The sequence below is a fragment of the Mus caroli genome, chromosome X, assembly GCF_900094665.2.
Source record: "Mus caroli chromosome X, CAROLI_EIJ_v1.1, whole genome shotgun sequence".
In the NCBI taxonomy this organism is placed as follows: domain Eukaryota; kingdom Metazoa; phylum Chordata; class Mammalia; order Rodentia; family Muridae; genus Mus; species Mus caroli.
Genome location: NC_034589.1, coordinates 16,840,267 through 16,861,482, shown reverse-complemented (window position 1 = coordinate 16,861,482; position 21,216 = coordinate 16,840,267). Strand labels below are relative to the sequence as shown.

The 21,216-nt window shown below is 37.4% G+C and overlaps 1 protein-coding gene across 3 annotated transcripts in view; it reads right to left on the bottom strand.

The window, feature by feature from the left end:
• The window catches only part of Wdr44 (WD repeat domain 44), a 112,118-nt gene extending 91,995 nt beyond the window's left edge, over positions 1-20,123 (bottom strand). Inside the window, exons 1-2 of one of the 3 annotated variants that reach the window (XM_021152999.1) lie at positions 19,905-20,123; positions 19,635-19,749 (exon numbers count right to left, since the gene is read on the bottom strand). In XM_021152999.1, coding sequence (XP_021008658.1) covers positions 19,635-19,711 — 77 coding nt within the window. In that variant the 5' untranslated portion in view covers positions 19,712-19,749; positions 19,905-20,123. Of the gene's footprint in view, positions 1-19,634 lie in introns of all 3 variants that reach the window. The other 2 variants (XM_029473407.1, XM_021152997.2) reach the window with 2 other exon arrangements.
• Between the last annotated feature and the right edge of the window lie 1,093 nt (positions 20,124-21,216).

Sequence of the window (21,216 nt, the reverse complement as noted above, 5' to 3'; positions counted from 1 at the left end):
AAGTTTGGAGCTAAGAGGAAAGGATGGACTATCCAGAGACTACCCCACCCGGGGATCCATCCCATAATCAGCCACCAAACCCAGACACTATTGCATATGCAAGCCAGATTTTGCTGAAGGGACCCTGATATAGCTGTCTCGTGTGAGGCTATGCCAGTGCCTAGCAAATACAGAAGTGGATGCTCATAGTCATCTATAGGATGGAACACAGGGCCCCCAATGGAGAAGCTAGAGAAAGGATCCAAGAAGCTGAAGGGGTCTGCAACCCTATAGGTGGAACAACAATAAGAACCAGTACCCCCAGAGCTTGTGTCTCTAGCTGCATATGTAGCAGATGATGGCCTAGTCGGCCATCATTGGGAAGAAAGGCCCCTTGGTATTGCAAACTTTATATGCCCCAGTACAGGGGAAAGCCAGGGCCAAGAAGTAGGAGTGGGTGGGTAGGGGAGCAGGGCGGTGGTGGGGGAGTATTGGGAACTTTGTGATAGCATTTGAAATATAAATAAAAAAAAATATCTAATAAAATATATAGTTTTACTGGGTGTTTGTGGCTCATGCCTTTAATCCCAGCTTTCAGGAGGCAGAGGCAGGCGAATTTCTGTGAGTTCGAGGCCAGCCTGGTCTATAGAATGTGTTCCAGGGCAGCCAAGGCTACACAGAGAAACCCTATCTAGAAAAAAGCAAAGCAAAGCAAAGCAAAGCAAACAAATGTTTCATCAAGCTGAGTGTGGTGGTGCATGCCATTAATCCCAGCTTTCGGGACACAGATGCAAGCAGATCTCTCACTTTGAGGCCAGTCTGGTGGGCTCTAGAACAGCCAAAGCTATACAGAGAAACCCTGACTTAAAAAAACAAAACAAAACAAAACAAACAAACAAAAAAGTTTCATCAAGCATTCCCACATGAGTATCCCTAAACAATATATGAAGCTTTACTATTTTTGAGCTTTCTTTCTGCTAGTGTTCTTTCTAAGAAAAAAGGGATGGACGCTAAAAAAACAAAACAAAAACTAACAACCACGACAACCACAACAAAATGCAGCATACTCTAAAAACCTTAGAATTTTGTCAGACTAAATGCTACTCTTTTCATTGTAGTCTATACTCATACCTAAATTGCACAACTGGGCCTGTATCCACAGATTGTCAGATTTAGAAACCGAAAAGAAAACAGAGAATGGAACACACAGCTAACTTTAAATAACAGACAAGGAATATTCCTTAACATATTCATCTGTAATTAGAATACAGCTTAATGTACTTACCTGAAATTAGAATTGAAGTGAGAGTCTATGCCTTATTTAGTAATTCTACCTCATCAAGTTAATTATGTAGTAACTATGCTGGTGTGTGACAAAAGGAAAAAGAAGGAATCAGATGGCTAACATCATTATATAAATATTTAGTAGCATTCACTCAATGAAGGTAACTGCACAGGTGTGTAGTCAAAGTTCTATCCGAGTATATTTGGTGTAAAGGCAAAAATGCAAATATTATCTACTTATATGGTACTATGTACAGTTAGCAAAAATGCTTAATGAAGAATAGGAAGTAAAATTAACAGCTGTGTTTTATTTGCTTAGATTGTTTCTACTCCTTAAATTGGCTACTATTACAAACCGACACAATGTCTAGATAGGTAGACTATTGCCCCTAATACTCAGATATGTAATTCAACATATTTAAAATGGGGTAATAGGGGTAGGTCAAATAAACATCAATAGCCAATTTTCTACGTAAGTATCAATTAATATTATGTTGTCATTAAAAATAATCAGTCATCACATATAATAAGTTCATTTGGGAATACTCTTCTTGCATTATAAAAAGAGTATTAGTAACATTTCAGACATGTTATTCAATCATGAACTGGTGAGCAAACTGCAGTGCAAAACAGATTTTTGTATCTCAATTCTTTCAATTAATAATCCTCCCACAACTTGAAGTATTAAGCTCCCAGTTTGAATAGAAATCAATACACGTATATATTAAGAACTCATACAGATATATTAACCCAAAAAGCTGCCTTTCCCAATACACTGGAAAACCCTCATTTCAAAAGCAGCTGTTGACATGATCATAATAGCAACTTAACTCATTTTCCCCAGAATCTCAGTGAGGGGTTCCTTTAAAAGGCCAAAAGTACCTAAATTTTTGGTCCCTGAAGCCATATTGGAAGCAGAATTAACTGTCTTTGGCAAGACAGGTTTCCAACCTATGTCTCAGTAGACTGTGAGGAAAGATATCTATTTTTATTTTGTGTGACATTGTGACACAGCACTGTCACATATAAAGTTCAAGCTCAAAAATCACACAATCAAGTTTCAAAAAATAGCCACAAAAACAGTCATATAATGTTTTAACTAAGTTCAGTTTTCTGTTGAGTTGTATTCACAGCAATACTGGGCTGCATGTGACCTGTGTGGATTAGGCACCACTGCTTTGTAGACAATGATTGTTGGGTCATCTTTTCTAATTTTCAGCTCAGATCTTCGTTGTTTATGCCTTGTATTATAAAGACTTAAAATTATTGCCATGTGCGAAAAACTACTTGTTATAAAGAACATTAAACATTAAATGTTTACAGTTTCAAAAGCCAGAGCTTAAACTCTATCTTATATATATAGTTTCTTGCACATTTAGCCACAGATTCTCTGTTTTAGGAGTTATTATTTCTCTTCCCCTAACCTGAAGGTTATCTGAAAACAAACATTCTGTAAGTCTTTGGCAAACAAAGAGGAATCAGTAAACAGACTAATCCTACATTTGCCACATGTTTCATATTCAATTAGAAAACAAGAAACTCAAAAGGCCACCTCCGACAGTGCAAAAACAAAATCCATGAGCAATCTCATACTTAACACTGCCAATTTTAAATTCCTCATTATGCTTAGGAAAAATATAATAAAACAACCAGCCAAAACCCAGGAATGCAGCTTAGTGACAGAGAACCTGCCTAGCCCCTGAAAAGTCTCAGCATTGTAAACAAACCAACCAACCACTATTATCACCACCACCACCACCACCTCCACCACCACCACCAACAAATAAACAAGCAAACTTCAAAGAAGAAAGGAAACCAACCCCAACTCCAACAAAACCTATCAACACCGCAAAATTGACTAACAATGCATTTTCTTTTAGTTTCAAAAGAAAGCTGACTATTTTAGTCTTGGGAGAAGAAAAAGGATGGTTGTTTCTTAAGTAGCTAGTCAGATTGCAAAAACTCCCTGACAGAGTTCTGAAGAGGTAAAAGGGGCAATGACACAGAAGCAAAGTGCATAGAGTTAGTCAGCTGGAACAAAGCTGATTGTTCAGAACATTTCTTAGAGGAAGGTGACTACAAAGAGCTGCCTAACAGGAGCCACTTTGTAGCTTCATTCTACCCTTTAGTTTCTTCTGCTTTTGCCATAGGAAAACATAAAAATAAGATGAGGTAAAGCAGGGTAACCAGCAACTGGAACAAGCAAAGCAAAATCCAACTTGCTCGGATCCTAAATTCCTTGAGAGGAACAGGACATGAGCAGAGATTAAACCCTTTATCAGGCATTCTAGTAAGAAGCTAACACAGAGGTTTAATTTCTAAAGCCCAGCAAGCTGAAACAGTAAAATCTGATAGCAAACAAAGGCCAACACTAAAATGTAAAGTCTAAACAGGAACTTGGAAAGTTTCTGGTGCTCTGAAAACTACTATGATTTATTTTTTGCCTAAAAGGCCCGACAAGAAAAAAGAGGAAGATAGACATAAGTAGATAAATAAGCACAAATAAAGCAATCAATCCCAAGCTAAACAGAAAAAAAAAAAAAAAAAAAAACAGCCTGGAAACATATCCAAAAGTAATAATATATAGACTGAGCACGTCACATTTAGTAAGATATAGGCATATCCATAATACCCATGCAGGTGACAATTATTTTAATAAGACATAAATTTGAAAGACAGTATGGAGGAGTATATAGGAAGGCATAAATGGAAGAAAGGGGAGGAAGAAATTATATAATTATATTATAATCTCAAAAACAAAAAATAATTTAAAAAGCATTCAAATTTACAGAACAACATAATACTTGACTTCTGTTTTAAATCTTTGTCTATGTGAAGTTTTAAAATTTTGATGTACAATATTGTATAATCTTTTTTTCTTTCTTTCTTATCTCCTTTTAGTTTTTAAGACACAGCTTCTCTGTGTAGTCCTGGCTTTCCTGGAACTTGTTCTATATACCAGGCTGGCCTCGAACAGAGATTCACCAGCTTCTGCCTCCAGAGTGCTGGGATTAAAAGCATGCACCATCACTGCTCCACTATTGGTATAGTCTTGTGGAACATTTTACTTGATTCTATGCTAATAAGAAAATCTCTTATAGAAACTGGTAATTCAAAAAACACCTCCAATTTAATATACTAAAACTAAAGAAATGGCATCAAAGAAAAAAATCACTTGCTTTGCCCTTGAAATACAAACCATGACCATATCCCAAACCATTTCCTCATGGTCCTATTTTAAATTTGCTAATATAAAAAGGGACATCAACAAAACTTACAAAATCCAGGAATTTTAAGTACTACATAATCATAATGTACTCTTATTTTCCTAAAAGATTTTTAGCAAATATTTGGTATAGTATGTATGTGCATGTGGTACATTGACCCAAGTATGCAGAGGCCAGAGCAGAGAACATCAAGTATATTCCTTTATCACTTCCCACCTTACTGCCTTGAGACAAGAACTCTGACTGAACTCACTATTTCAGCTAGGCTGGGTGACAAATGATTTCTCTGTGCTAACCCATCTCTGCCCTCCAATGCTGAGATTATAGGCATGCATAGCCATGTTTCTCTGCACCCACCCATCTCTGCCCTCCAATGCTGGGATTATAGGCATGCATAGCCATGTCTGGCTTTTTACCTAGGTGCTGGGGATTCAAATCTTGGTCCTCATGCTTGCACAGCAAGCATTCTTATCCATCAAGCCATTTTGCCAGGCTCAGAAATGTCATGTTAAGTAATGGAAAATAATTATTACTCAGATTTCCCTGGATACCAACAATGCCAGTTTATTAACAAGAAAACAAAAATCTCAGAATATAGCTACAATAATCAAATAAGTATTAACTAAATCCTAAAGATGAGACACATTGCTTTTATTATTCAGAGATCCTATGGCCTCTGCCTCTAAGTACTGAGACTAAAGGCATCGTAACCACTGCCTGGCTCAATTTTATTTTTATGAATTCAATTTATGTTTTATATATCTGAATCTCGATTCCTATATTCTTTTATGAAATATGTATCAACCAATAACATTCTAGAAAATGCTTAAACTATCTACGTTTACCTACATAAGAGAATCCATAGGCCAAGTTTAAGCCCTTTATTATTTATTATAAAGATTATTCAAGCCAGGCAGTAGTGGCTCATGCCTTTAATCCCAGCATTTAGGAGGCAGAGGCAGGCAGATTTCTGAGTTCAAGGCCAGCCTGGTCTACAGAGTGAGTTCCAGGACAGCCAGGCTACAAAGAGAAACCCTGTCTCAAAAAACCAAAAAATAAAAAATAAATAATAACTTTTATTCATGTAATTTTTCGAGTTGTCAGCAATGTATTTTCCCATTAATTTAACAGCCAACTGAGGATTGATTAGGGGAAAACTGTTAAAGTCTACCACATAAACTCACTGTGATTGTTAAAAACACATCTGAAGGGGAATAGAGAAAAAAAAAAAAAAAAAAAGAATGAATACTGTGTTTCCAGTTAGTGTCTTGTGGCCAAAAAAAAAAAAAAAAAAAAGGAATTAGAGTTACAAAAAAAAAGTCACAACATAGTACTATACCTGAAAAAACAACTGACAGCAATCTATAAGACAATTACAGAGAAAAGTATGCACAGATAGACTTTGTGCTGGCAACTCAAGTAGGTGGCTCATACTCTGAGGAAGATCTCCCCTGGAAACAAAGACTATCTTCTTTAAAAGGTAATGAGCTGGGTCTGGAATTTCAGCTTTTCAGTAGCAAAGTCACTTTCGACTTGGCTCCTGGAAATTAATTAATGCATAAGAAGAAAATTAAAATGCTATATTATATTTTTTAACAGTATACATATGCAAATGGTAGGATTACCTTTGTCATTCTAACTAATCACATGTAAAACACAGAAAATGCTCTTTCTTTCAAAAAGTAGAGAGGAACCTAGACTTTTCACTTTTTACATGTGTTTTTTGTGCGTGTGTTTGTGTGTGTGTGTGTGTCTGTCTGTCTGTCACAGCACATGTATGAAGGTCTGAAAACAACTAGCAGGAGCTGATTTTCTCCTTTTACTATGTGGACCTAGGGATCAAACTCAGGCCTTCAACCTTGGCAGCAAGCATCTTGCTGGTCTCAACTTCGACTTAAATTCTCCATTACACACTTCATCTAATGACACAATTTAGTGAAGTTCCACCTCTTGATGACTTTATCATACTGATCTCTCAATAATCAACCTACTCACCTCACATAATCGTCCCATCTCGCAGAATTACAAGATGTTAAGTGATTATGTAAATAAAAGGCCTCTAAAAGTAGTCAACATCAGTTGATACTATGCCACTTAATTATTCTTTGTAAATGTATATCATTTACGTATCATTTCTTTCTTATTTTGAACACATTCACAATAAAAAAAGAATAAGAAATTAATGTGTACAGGATAGCTGACAACATCTTCAAATCTCCACTGTTAACATTTATTAGGATGTCATCAGGTTACAAAGGTTCCATAAATGCAAAACATGGTCCTCATCTCAGCCCCCTACATATCTGGCTCCTGGCTCCTCTTATGAAAACTAGTGTGTATGTGTATGTGTGTGTGTGTGTGTGTGTGTGTGTGTGTGTGTGTGTGTGTGAGAGAGAAAGAGAGAGAGAGAGAGAGAAAGAGAGAGAGAGGTGTGTGAAAGACAGAGATAGAGAGACAGAGAAAAAGGCAGAGAGAGAAAGACTGAAGGAAAGAGTGGGGTGTGGGGTGTGAAGTGTGTATGTGTGTGTGTGAGAGAGAGAGAGAAGAGTGTGAGTGTGTGTGTGTGTGTGTGTGTGTGTGTGTGTGTGTATGTGTTTGTGTGTGTATGTGTGTGTGTAAGAGGGAAGGCAAGGGGGTTAAATGAGTGGAGATTTCACAGAGCTACATAGTTAGTTCAAGGCTAGCCTGGGTGATATGAGAAAAGAAAAAGAAAATTTCACAAATATGACATTTTACTCTAGGCTTTTAAAGGTTAAGTCCCCTTTCTTTTAAAAAATAAAAGGTCGGGGGCTCTTTGGCAAAAGTGAATTTTCTGTGCCTAAGTACATTTGTGAAATTAAAGATTTTCAGGGAAATATTTTATCAAAATTCAGAACGGTTTGGATAGGATATACTAGTATTCAAATGAAACCTCACAAAACATGATTTAAATTTAAAACTGAAATCAGGAGGAATTAGTAACTTTACAACTAAAAGAATAAACTACCAAATTGTACTACAATAATCTTCTAACTTGGAAAGATAAATATTTTTTGAAAAGTGCATTCAATATATTAAAGTTTAATTTATTACTTCTACTACTGCTGCTACTGCTACTACTACTATTATCATTATTATTATTATTATTATTATTATTATTATTATTATTATTATTATTAGGGGATTTTTGGCCAGGTTTCTCTCTGTAGACCTGGCTATTTTACAGCTCACTCTGTAGACAAGGCTATTATTATTATTATTATTATTATTATTATTATTATTATTATTAGGTTTTTTTTGGCCTGGTTTCTCTGTGTAGACCTGGCTATTTTACAACTCACTCTGTAGACGAGACTGGCTTCCCACTCACAGAGAACAGCATGCCTCTACCTCCTAAGTGCTGGGATTAAAAGCATGTGCTACCACCATCTAGCTAAAGGCTAAACTCCATTGAACTGTCTGGACATATACCCATAATCTTAGTAGGACCAAAGATTTGACATCATCCTCAGCTACATTCAAAGCCAGCCTGGCTTATGTGAGACCTAGTCTCAAAAAGAACTAACAAATATACAATAAACAGTTGTGTTGCTAGATATTAGGAGTGAACTATCTGAAAAAGAAATAAAGCAATTTCACTTGCAATAGCTACAAAAAATACCTAGGAACAAATTTAAGTACAGAGTTGAAAGAGCTCTTAGAGAACTTGGGAAGTGTCAGGAAGCTAGAAGTTCAAGGTCATCATCTTCAGCTATACACTATAGCCAAACTACCTCAACAAAGACATACAAACACACTTCAAACTAACTCTACAATAAAAGTTACCATACATTGCTGTTAAAGAAACAAAATTTCTGATGTTCATGGCTTTAAGAATTGATGGTGCTAAACTGTCCATACTAAAATGATCTGCATTATCAGTGTAAGCCTTACTAATATATCAGTGGCATTCTTCACAGAACAAGGGAAAAAAAAACAATCATAAAGTTCCTATGGAGCCAAGTATGATGGTCTGCTTCTATGATCCCAACACTTGGGAGCCTGAGGCAAGATGATTGCACTAAGATTGAGGCCATTGTTGATTTAACAACAAATAAGTACAAAATAAGTTCGTATATAACTGTGCATGTGCAACTAGACAAACATTCAAAGAGTCTTGAGCATAAGCAACAAATCTGGAAGCATCACACTGCCTGACTTCAAAACGAACTTCAGAGCTATTATAATTAAAACAGCATAGCAATTATATACAGAGACTATGGAATGGAACAGTACAGGACCCTAGAAGAAAACTCACATATTTATTCCCAACTGTCATTGACAAAAAAATGCTAAAAACACAAATTGGAGAAAGGACAATAAAGAGATTTGGAGAAATCACATATTCAAATGTAGAAGAATGAAATTATCTCTTACCAATTACAAAAAACAACCAAAAATAGATTAAAGACCTAAATATAAAACTGAAAACTGATACTACTAGAACACAGAATAGAGAAAACACTTTAAGGTACAGAGGCACAAGCAATGATTTTTATAGGTAGGACTATAAAAGAACAGTAGATAAATGCATTTTTTTAGATAGGGTTTTATTAACTTAAAGATTCTGCACAGCAAATGAAACAATAAATAAAGATAATTTATAAAATAGGAAAAATAAATAAAAAGTATGCACATGACAAAAGGTTAATGATTAGAATGTATAAATAACTTGAATTAACAACAAGATAAAATTCTTAATGATCTAATAAAAAATGAGCATGAGACCTAAATAGAAATTTCTCAAAAGAATATATATAAATGACCAACAGGAAGAAGAAATAGTATACTGTAAAGCACTAATCATTGGGGAAATGCAAATCAGAATGACAATGAGGTATCTCCTCTCTCTAATAAGAATGGTTAATTACAAAAACGATAAATGATAACAAATGCTAGTGCAGTTGTGGAGAAAAAGAGAATCCTGGATGGGAATGTAAATTAGTATAGCTAGCACTGAAAATGGCATGCAATTTCCTCAAAAGCTAAAAACAGAACTATAATACAATCCAGCAAGCATATTATTGATTATATATCCAAAGAAAATAAAATCAATCAACCAAAAAGATATGCCTGCAGCTGTCCACTTACTGTGGCACTAACTATAAGTCAAGACATGGAAAGATAAGTGTCTATTAGCTGATGAAGGGATAAAGAAACATGGTATATATACACAAAAGAATACTCTTCAGTTATATCAAAGGATTAAAGTGTGTCATTTATGATCACTTTTGTGGAAATGGATATCATTTTGTTAGTGAAATAAGCCAGACACAAAAGATAAGTATTTCATTAGCTCATTCATATGGAATCCAAGTAAGGAAATCTTATAGATGAAGTAGAGTCATGGTTACCAGAAGTTTGAGAAGAAGGAAGGGAAGAATATGACAAGCCTGATAAATGGGTATTAAGTTAGTTAAAAGAAAAAAATTTGGGTGTACTACTGCATAGATTGGTTGCTACCATGGTAAGCTATTGTATGTTTTTAAACTCTTAAGAATTTTTAAAATTTTCACCACAATTAAATAATATTTGGAGATAAATACCACATAATATATGCATTATCAAAACATATTACACCACAGACATATGTATATTCTTACATATCCATTGTTTAAAACAAAATTTTCCTTTGATTTTAAAAACAAAATGGAACATGTCATTATATATATAAATAACATCCATACTGCTGTCATTGATAAGAATAACCACCTAAAATTCATTCAATTCTAAAGAACAGCTGTAAGACAATCAGAAATTATTACTATATTTTGCAGCATTAACAATCAGTACCAGAACCATGTATTAACAGAAACAACTTGAATATTCTAAACATTTCTTATATTTTAGCAGGATAAATATGTATTTTAAATCTATTTTAGTTACAAAGCTGTGACATTTATAGAAGACAAAAATGTATTAAGTGAATAGGATAAATTTAAAGACCCAGATAATTATTCAGTTGTTTCCTTCCTTGCTTATTCAAAGGCAGCAAAAGAAAGATAATATTTTCTCAAATTAGAATAAATTAATTTACAGACTAAGCATTCTTTCAAAAGCCTATTAAATAATTGTTTTAAATGCCAGATTATTTGTTTGCTAGTAGTTGGTGAATTAAGGTTCTTTCTTTCATTCAAGATATTTCAGCTATTTAGTGATGATGCTGTATTCAGAATCCTATTTGTAAATGTCCTTTCTAAATGGTCACCTTTGGGCTTGGAGTTCATTCTCATTGACATTACAAAGGGATAAACATGGGTGGTAGTGATGCAATGCACTCAGCCTTCAAGACAATGGCTAACTCTGAAACAGAAAAACAGTTTAAGGAACATGAGGCCTTTTGTTGTTAATTCGGTATGCTTAAAATGTTTACATGTTTGGACACAAAAAGGCTTAGTGAACTTGAGAGCAATGATGGAATGCCAAATTGTAAACTGGTAGACACATCTGCAGCTAGTAATAAAATGCTGAGGATCTGAATCACATTCCCAGAGAATAATTATATGGCAATTCCCAGTATCTGAGAGAAGGGGAAACAGCTAGAAGAATAACTGATAGACTGGTTGCTATAGTAACTGAGATAAATTTCTATACTGACTATGATGAAAAAACACTGAGGTTGCTATAAGATATGAAGTCTATTATATGCTTTGGTTGCTTTTCCTTCCATTTTATATCATGAGAGCAAACTAATACAAAGATAGTTCAATTTGAAATAAGGGAATAGAGAGAATTTCTCTTTGAACATCAAGAAAGCAACCAATTAAGGAATTAGCTGTTTGCGCTGGGCGTAGTGGTGCACGCCTTTAGTCCCAGCACTTGGGAGGCAGAGGCAGGTGCATTTCTGAGATCAAGGCCAGCCTGGTCTACAGAGTGAGTTCCAGGACAGCCAGAGCTATACAGAGAAACCCTGTCTCGAAAAAAAAACAAAACAAAACAAAAAAAGGAATTAGCTGTTTAACTGAAAAATATATCAAAGCCAGAGGGGAACAGAACTTATGAAAGGAAGATCATGGAAAATAACTTAGATGTCTATAAACAGAATAAAGAAACATAGGTTATCAATTCGAATAAAATATCAGTAGGGTATCATAAAGTAGCTACAGATTTTATATATTTTAAGCAAAGCTTAAGCTAGGTACTAATCTCTTATATGTATGTGTATCCCTATGACAAAAATAGCCAAAGGAATTATATATTATACCTCAGCTACCAGGCCACAGAAGGTAGCTCATAATCTGCTCCCCATATTAAGGGCTTAGGGTGGCATTCACCTCTTCCATCTCCAGCACAATTTCCATGATCTCAAACTACTTTCCCTTCTAATATTATTTCCACTATACTTCCAGAAAGTAGCTACCAAACTTGCAGCAGGAGTATAAGGAAGAAAAAAAATCGTCTCAGTTGCCAAGTTTTCAGACTTTATCCAAGTTATAACAATGAATAGAAGACAATAGAACTGAATAGAATATATTGGTTGTTGTACGAGTTACATGCCCCAAATCAGAAACTATTTTTTGTTCTACAAAACTACCAATGAGGGACTGAAGAAAGGACTCAGTCCATAAAGTGCCTGCCATGCAAGCATGACGATGATACCAAGAACCCTTGTAAGATAGGCATGGGGGCTGGAAAGGTGACTCAGTGGTTCGGAGCACTTGTAGAGGACCCATGTTCAGTTCCAGTTCCCACAAAGCCGCCTACAGCCACTGGAAACCCCAGTTCTAAGGGGTCTGTTGCCTTTTTCTGCACCCCACAAGTACCAGACACAGACGCATTGCATATTCGTATATACAGGAAAAACATCTATACACATAAAATAAATAAATCTCTAAAAAAAAAAAGAACAAGACAGGTATGTTGATATGCACCTATAATCCTATTACAAGGTCACTGCCTGGGGCTTTGTGAGCAGCTAGACTTGCCCAATAACAAAACTTCAGTGAGCAACCCTGTCTCAACATATAAGGTAAAGGATGACTGAGAAAGACATATGATATTAACCCTAGTTTCCATAAGCACATGAATCCACAGGAATACTCTCATTTTCAAACACATGTGCACATTTTTTTAAAGACTATCTTTGGGGCTGAGTACTAGTCTCAGTACTCAGGAGACAAAGGCAAGAGGATTCATGTGAGTTCAAGTTAGCCTGTTCTGCATGGTGAGTGCCAGGCCAGTTATGCTTATTAAGATCTTGTCTCAGCACTTGCTCAATTATGTTCATAGCACCTTTATTCTTAATGCCAGAAACTGGTAAGAACCTAGATGTCCTTTAACTGAAGAATAAAGAAAATGTGGTACATCTACACAATGTACTACTATTCAGCTATTAAAAAAAAAAAAAGACATCACGAAATTTGCAGGCAAATGGATGGAACTTGAGAATATTGTCCTGAGTGAAGTATCCCAGTCCCAAAAAGACATGCATGCTATATATTCACTGATAAGTGAAAATTATCCATAAAATACAGGATACCCACACTAGACTGCACATACTCAAAGAAGCTAAACAAGAAGAAAGGCTCAAGTGAGAATCCTTAAATCTCACTTAGAAAACAGAATAAAATAGTCATAAAAAGGCAGATGGAGGAAGGGAACTGGGTGGGAAAGAGGATGGGGAGGCGAAAAGGGGTTCAGGATCAGGTGTGGGGAGGGACAGAAGAGATGGCCAGATGGCCATCAGAATGAATAGAAATTTATAACTGACCAAGGTGGGGAGGTATGGGGCATCTCCAGGACTTGACAGAGACCTGCAATAAGGGAGGCACCCAAGAATCAATGTAGGAGACCTTAGCTGTCATAACATTAGGGATATGGAACTTGAAGGGGCCAACTCCTGTAACCACTCAGAAATCCCAGTGGAACAATAGAGACACCAACCCACTCACAAACCTCTGACCCAAAATTTATCCTGTCTACAAGAAATACAGGGACAGGGGATGGATAAGAGACTGAGAAAATGGCCAACCAATAACCGGCCCAACATGAGAGCCATCCCATGGGCAAGCACAAATCCTTGGCACTATTAATGATACTCTGTTATGCTTGCACACAGAAGTCTAGCATGGTTGTCCTCTGAGAGGTTCCACCCAGCAGCTGACTAAGACAGATACAGACATCCACAGCCAAACACTGGATGGACTTGGAGACTCTTATGGAAGAATAGGAGGAAGGATTGCAGGCCCCAGAAGGGGATAGGAGCTCCTCAGAAAGACCAACAGAGTCAACTAACCTGGTCACTTGTGGCTCTGAACCACCAATCAAAGAATATACATGGGCTAGACCCAGGCCTCCCTGCACATATGTAGCAGATGTGCAGCTTCATGTGGCTCCCAAACAACTGGAGCAGGGGCTATCCCAAAAGCTGTTGCCTGTCTATGAGATATGTTTTTCTAGCTGGACTGCCTTGTCTGGCCTCAGTGGGAGGTGATGCACCTAGGCCTGCACAGACTTAATGTGTGAGGGTGAGGAGATAACCAGAGGAGGCCCCACCCTCTCATAGGAGAATAGGGGGAAGGGGTGACCCCTAGGAGGGGGGATATTGAGCAGGATGTAAAGTAAATAAATAAAAATTAAATAAATAAAATAAAAATAAAGGGTCACTTTTTTACTTTCATAGAATTTTTAAAAAAGGACCTTGTCTGAGAAACAACCAACCAAAAACCAACAACAAAATTGGAAAAATAAAGAATTGGAAACTAGAGAAAATGACTACCCCTGAACTTAACCAATAACTGCTTGTTTGTAATATTTTACTTTGTTTTAGCTTTGTCCTTTTGAAAGTGGAACATGGTATACAGCCTAAATTAGTCCTGAACTCATGATTCTCCTGTCTCCATTTCCTCAAGTACTAATATTACAGGCATACACCATGTCTATTTTTAACATTTTTAGAAAATCATGTTTTATGTCTTATTTTATGAAATAAGTTATCATAAGATAAAGTTTTCAACTTACATTATTTTTTATGGATTCAAATTAAGTCTCCCAATTGCCATATTGCTACCAACTGTCCTATCTCCATGAGTCACCAATTGACAGTTGGAGGTCACTAAATTTAGAAGCTAAATTTACTAATTAATATGTAGAAGGCTTTTCCCTACGTCAGTATGTTACATGAGTATGTTAAAAGTGCACTGATAAATATATTTCTATCAATCAACAGAGCCAAGAAAAATCAATATAATCTATGATTGAATACCAACTGAGGAACCAACCAACCATTTTTTTAAGGTGGTTTGGCAGATCCTCATGTAGCCAAGGCTGGGCTGAAGCTCACCATACAACTGAAGATGAACTTTAACTTCTGATCCTCAATGCCTCCATCTCTCAAGTACTAAATTAGAAGCATGCTACTATACCTAGCTCAAACAGCCATTTATAAGTATTTTTTCCTAAATTTATAACACACTAATATTTTGCAAATAAAAATGTGTGCTGAGGTGGGTATAGTGGAACAGGCCTACAATCCCAGCACTGGTGATACTGAGACAGGAGGATAAAGGGTTTGAGGCTATATACTAAGACAATGTCAAAACACACACACACCACCACCACCAAGCAAAAACAAATATAAATTTTTATTTCAAGGTGAAATGCTTCTGATGCCTAAGTAAAGTGAGAAAACAAAGTTTTCAATAAGAGGTGTTTTCAGACTTAACAATTCTGGTTTGGGGGAGGTTTGCTTTTTTTAAATTTCCCTATGTGGATATCAGGTGTAACTGAGCCACTATGCTTCGCTAGACCTAACAATTCTTCTGGATGCTTTGTCTCTGTTTCCGTCATTCAGTCCATATCTTATCATTACTCTAACCTACACATTGTGGTTTGCTGTTAACACTAATGAGACCCCTAAAGTGAAACAAAACTACATGTTCCCTGTTATAGATAAGCTATTCAATCATTGGTTTTCATTCTAACTTAAAGGAAATGAATGAGCCATAGTTAGAATGCTGCAACAGTCAATGTCTTTTGAGAGCTAAAGCATGAAAACTGTGTTTAATAGAAACAGACCACCTTCGTGGTATGACTTAACAAATTATGTGCCAAAAATCTGTAGTATAGCTACTTGCTATAATTCTCTGTCCATTCAAATGTGGCAGCCTCACATAGATAAGGGATCAAAAGACCTAAATTTTAGCTTCAACTACAAAGTAATGTGTCACTTCCTTCTCTTAAGTCTAGGTTTCACTTTCAACTAAATGGGCAGGCTGAGCCAAATTATGTCTAGTTAACTCCTATTCTAAACATGCATTATTTTATCCTATGGCCCTAAGACCTAGAAAGTCTAGGATTTTGGCTGTCACTAAAAAAATAATGTTGAAAATATTACATTTATTTTTATAAAAAATGTTCTCAATTGCAGCCCTTTAGAATATATAGTTATAATTCACAGTTGGAAGAGGCATTCAACTCATACATAACTTAGGCAGTAAGTAATTTCAAATCTGTGGGTTCTGAACCATGCATGTATCGAAGCCATCAATGTTTGTTAAAATAAAATATTATAAAAAACATGTAAGGCAGGTCTGGTAGAGCAGGCTAGTAAGTCCAGCTATTCAGGAAGCTGAGGCAGGCCACAATGTTCAAGGCCTGCCTGAGCTACAAAAAGTCCAGGCCAGCCTGGGCAGCTTCTCAGATATACATTAAAATAAAAACAAAACAAAAAGGCTGGGAAAGCTGCTCAGTGTTAAGAGTGTATCTAGTTTGCATCAGATCCTAGATTCAGTTGTCAATACAATTAAAACAAAATAACACAAACACACACCAACACACACACACACACACACACACGAATACCTATAGATTTCTCAAAGAACAAACATTTATCAATAAAAGCATATACTACTAAATCTCAATACAATGACAAACATTTAAATTTCAAAGGGTTCTCAAAATGTAATTTAAAGTTGAGGAAATGAGATGACTCACAGTGTTGGACTCTTCTCTACTACTCCTCAGTCTCTCCTGCCTTTCCTGCTGTATTAAGCAGCAGAGCAGAAAAAAATGCCACATTATGAAACTGAGCGAATATAGAGTTTTGTAATTAATTCACTATGGTACCATGGATCAGCCACTTTCTCACTATGTGCTTTTGTTTTCGTAACGTTTTGGGAAAAAAAAATCAACTAACTGCCGTTTCTAGGCATAAAAATGGCATAATAAAAGTCCTACATAATAAAATAAAAAATATAGATTCTTGAAAGAGAAACTTGGAATTCATAGCCAAGAGAACTAAAGGTTTGGTCTGCTGACTGTAAATAGACATATCAATTCAATTTAGAAGGTTGGTACAAAAGCATTTTACTCTGGGATCAACTGGGGGAAGATCCCTGTACACAGCTATGGTGTATTAGAATAAACACTGCACTAGAGTTTGGTGAGCTGGTTTCAAATGCTAGCTCTGTTACTGGCAAGTTGTTTCTCCTAACAATATATTTAACTTCTCTAAGATCATATATGTAAAACTGCAGGAAGTACCAGTCAAAAGAAATCATCACAAGTGTACCCATTACAAACTGGGTAAGACATGGTCTGCGACAGTGCAAACATAACTGCACTGGACTCAAACTCTAATAACTGGACTGCTGATTGAATTAGCTTTCAAAATATAGATTAATAAATAAATAAATAAGAAATATAAGTAATAAATCAATATTAGGGAGCAGACTGTATATTTGGATCCTGCTGATTAACAAAATATAAGGTGTCTCTCAAGTGTGTGCACTCCATTTAGTACAGTTTGGTGAAATGCTCTATATATTCCCAAACACACAAAGATGAAGAAGCATTTCTTCAAGTGGCCCAAACCATTCAATTAGCCTCTTAGAGCTTATATGAACCACTCTGGTTCATGTCAAGGAACAGAAGACATTTATTATGATCAACCAGCTAGTGATGCCACCTGTTTTCTGAAGTCACAATTTCTCACTGGGTTTTTTAAGCTGTTAGCTGTCAAGCTAAGTCTGCTCACGGTACCTTAAAATATGCCACAGAGGACGGAGCAAAATATAAACAAATTCTTCCCTTTTCTGCCTTCTCAATATCACTAACTGTTCTCAGGTCCAAGTCTCCAGATAAGTGTATTTTCTTCCAATTCTATCACTAATACAGCAGGAGGGAGGACATATAATCCAAAAAGAAATCTTGTCATTTTATCCATAGAGCTCTCAACATACTCAGTTTGGGGGTAAGCTAGAGTTAAATTTAGGAAGCTGGGACCCACATGACTTTTAAAAGAAACAAACTTTTCACCTACTATAAAGTTGAGAACTCTATCATCCCAGGAGGAAACGAGTGCCTATCAATTCTCTCACAATGACTCACTGGGTTCAAATAAGTAAAGCAGCTCTAAGTTCTGTATACTTCCTCCTGCAGTAAGCACTCTATAAAATTAACAGATACAATGCCAAGAAAAAAAGAGAAGAATTCACATTGGAATACATTTTCTATGTCAGGTACTGAACTAACAATTTACAGAGGTTCTGAAATAACTGTTCTTTCTAGACTACACTTACTTTATTCAACGAGAAAAATACAATAGCCCCATGACACTGAATTGCTAACAATAGTGAAAACTGATAATTTTTCCTTCCCAACTTAAAAAAAAAAAAAGAAAAGAAAGAAAAAATAGAACTAAGCAACCCATAAATGCTTACTAAGTGTTTTATTCTCTCACTTAACCAGAACTGACAGTTTATTACTTTGAAGAAAAAGCCACAGAGACTTTATCTCAGGAGAATCCATTATATTTGAAAATCCAAATGCACTTTTCTATCCTGTCCTACTGAGTTTCGAACCTGGATCATATACTCAATGTCAGGGCGATTCAGGGCAGATCACTATCATCCCCAAATTTCACAATAGTGACAGACAGCTTCCTGGAAACACACACATTAGTAATCTACCAACATACATTTCGTTCTAATCTTGTTGCTATAACTTTGGGGAATATAGTGTTACAATACATATAAGATTTTTGAAATCCATTCTAAAATATACTTGCCACTTTATTTCTATCAGAGTATTTCTTCCACAGGGTAACTCTAAAAACTAAGAGTTCAACTCTGAGCATCATACACGAACACACCCATTTTATCATTTAATTTTCAAATTCTTATAGTTGGAGACTACATTTCAGTGCTTCTAGTTACAAACACATCAGGAGAAGAGTTTGTGAAATAATTGTAAACTGTATTTCCACTCTGAAAAGTGAAGGGGAGTAAAATAAGTTAAGTCCAAATCCTGGTCAGAGACGCTTTCCTACTAGTGAACTTCCTACTCAGAGCTAGCCATATTAATCACCAGTAAAACATCTTGCAAAATGAGAGAAAGGGCAGCAAGCTAGGCTCTCCTTCCAAGGACCTTATTACTCAGCACTTGTTTGTAGATCTGTACTCGGCTGTGTACATTTATGTCCGGCTGCCCTTTCTGACCACAGCATTCTCCCTACTGCTAAGGATCTTGTCTACAATTTCCTCTGGCACACAGTAAAGTGCTATTTCAGTAAAACACAGCTGATGTTGAACACATGCGCAGGCTGGAGAACCTCCTTAAATAAATACCTGCCTTTTCCCCGCTTCTTTTTTTATGCAAAAGAAAAGGTGAGTGACAAATGGGGTCGAGTTACAGTCACTTTGGAAATGAATAGGTAAGAGAGAGAGAGAGAGAGAGAGAGAGAGAGAGAGAGAGAGAGAGAGAGAGAGAGAGAGAGAGAGAGAGAGAGAGAGAGAAGCCTGGGAAGTTCAATTTGTCCTGCTACCGCTCCTTGGTCCCCGAGGGCCAAAACAGATGTTGGAAAGGTAAGCTTTGAACCCCGCAAATACAAATCGCTGCCTCTGAGGCACAAATGCCATCCGCTAAAGGGCTGGCTAAGACAAGAAAGGGGTTCCGAAAGAGTCCCCAAACCGCTCACTTGGGAAAAGGGTGAAGGAGGATTCCCTCTCCCTCTTCCAACTCATCCTGCCCTAAGAAGTCCCAGGTCTGGGTTCTGAGCTGTCCAAGTGAGACTAAGAGGAACAGCGGTGACGGACACAGCCGGACTAGGGAAAGGAGTAGAGGGAGATGCGGGAGAAGCAGGAGACTAGGATGCCCGAGCTCTGGGCCCGGGCTTCTGGTACTTACCCTATAGGATAGCCGCCCCCCAGGTGCACATCTTCAGGGGCATCATAGAATTCTTCGGTGTCGCTTTCCGACGCCATTTATAGGACACACCCGCGGGTGAGGGGGCCGGCTCCGCCTAGAGAAAGGGTGATTCTGAGCGTCTCCTCCTCGTCAGTTAAGAGTGTGGAGAGGTGGGTCCCCGGGCGACACTGAGGAGGGCACAGATGACGTGGAGTGAGAAGTCGGTTAGGGACCGGGGACCACCCTCAGTTGCTGGGCTAAGGGGATGACCTGCAGAGCGACTGCCTGAGGTGGCTGCAGTGGGTCTGGGACAGTAGCCGGCGACCCGGGCGCTAGGTGTATGGAGAGCGCTAGAGAAGAGGCTGTGGCGCTTCTCCGTCCGGGAGAGCAGGCAGCGGGCGTGCCAGCGACAGCAGCTCCAATTTCTCCCGCAGCGGCAATTACAGTTGCAGGGAAAGCTACTAGCCCGCAAAATACCGACGCGCACCTAACCTCGCGAGATTTCGCGGCCGGCCGGTAAAGCGTGGGCGGGGCGGAGAGGTGGCGGGGGGCGGTCCCAGAGAGGCAATCTTATGATTACTAATGCGGGAGCAGCCTGTCAAAATGGCGCAAGCGTGTTGAGGGCGTTTAAGAGAGGCCGGAAGTAGTGGGAATAAGGGCGGTGTCTAGCCTGCGGAGGGGAGGAGTCTGGGACCTGCGCAGGAGCAGCTGGCTGCCAAAACTCGGAGGCACGCCCGACTTCGCTGCAGTTTCGCTTAGACGTTTATTTACTGATTCTGCTAACGGCAGTTCAAAAGAAACATTTTGAGAGGGACGATTTTGAGTCTCTTCCGTTCATCCTGAGAGAGTTCTGTGGGCATTTTGGAATTGTATATTACTTAGTCGTTTCAGCCAAGTCTAAAATATACCGCCTTAGGGTTTTGGCACTTTTAGCATCTTTAGTCTGTAGGAATAGATCTGTCATATTCACTTGCTATAAGATCCCTAATTGAGATCCCTACATATGATCCAGATGGCCAATGGGCAAAGTCCATAAGAAAGAGATAGCTGGGGTGTGTCCCATTTCCCAAGAGTAATGGTGGATTTATTGCTGGAGCTGAGCCAGCATAAGAACTGCAACTTTTTCTCAATAGTTAACTGCCTTCGCAGCCGATGATGTGAGAGAAACTATATACTGCCCAAGATGTATCACATAACAGTGCAGGCAGGGGAGTTATAGATCCTTTTGAAAGTATAACTTTTGTCAAAAATTACTACTAGATTTTATGTTTTTTTTTAAATGTTTTAACTTAAAGAATGGATTTATGGTCCTTACTACAAAATAAACTGGTGAGATGATACAGCTTTATTGACGTTTTCTACAGTGTTTACAGTGATTAAAACATCACATTGTACTACCCCAAATATAAACAATTATTTGACAATTGAAAATAAGCTAATTATACTGGGTGCAGTGATGCATGCCAGCCATATTAGCATTTGAGAGGTGGAGGCAGAAAGGTCAGTATTCCAAAGTCATCTTAAGCTATATGAGTTTGAGTGCAGCCTGTTTTACCTAAGAACCTGTTAAAAAAAAAAAGAA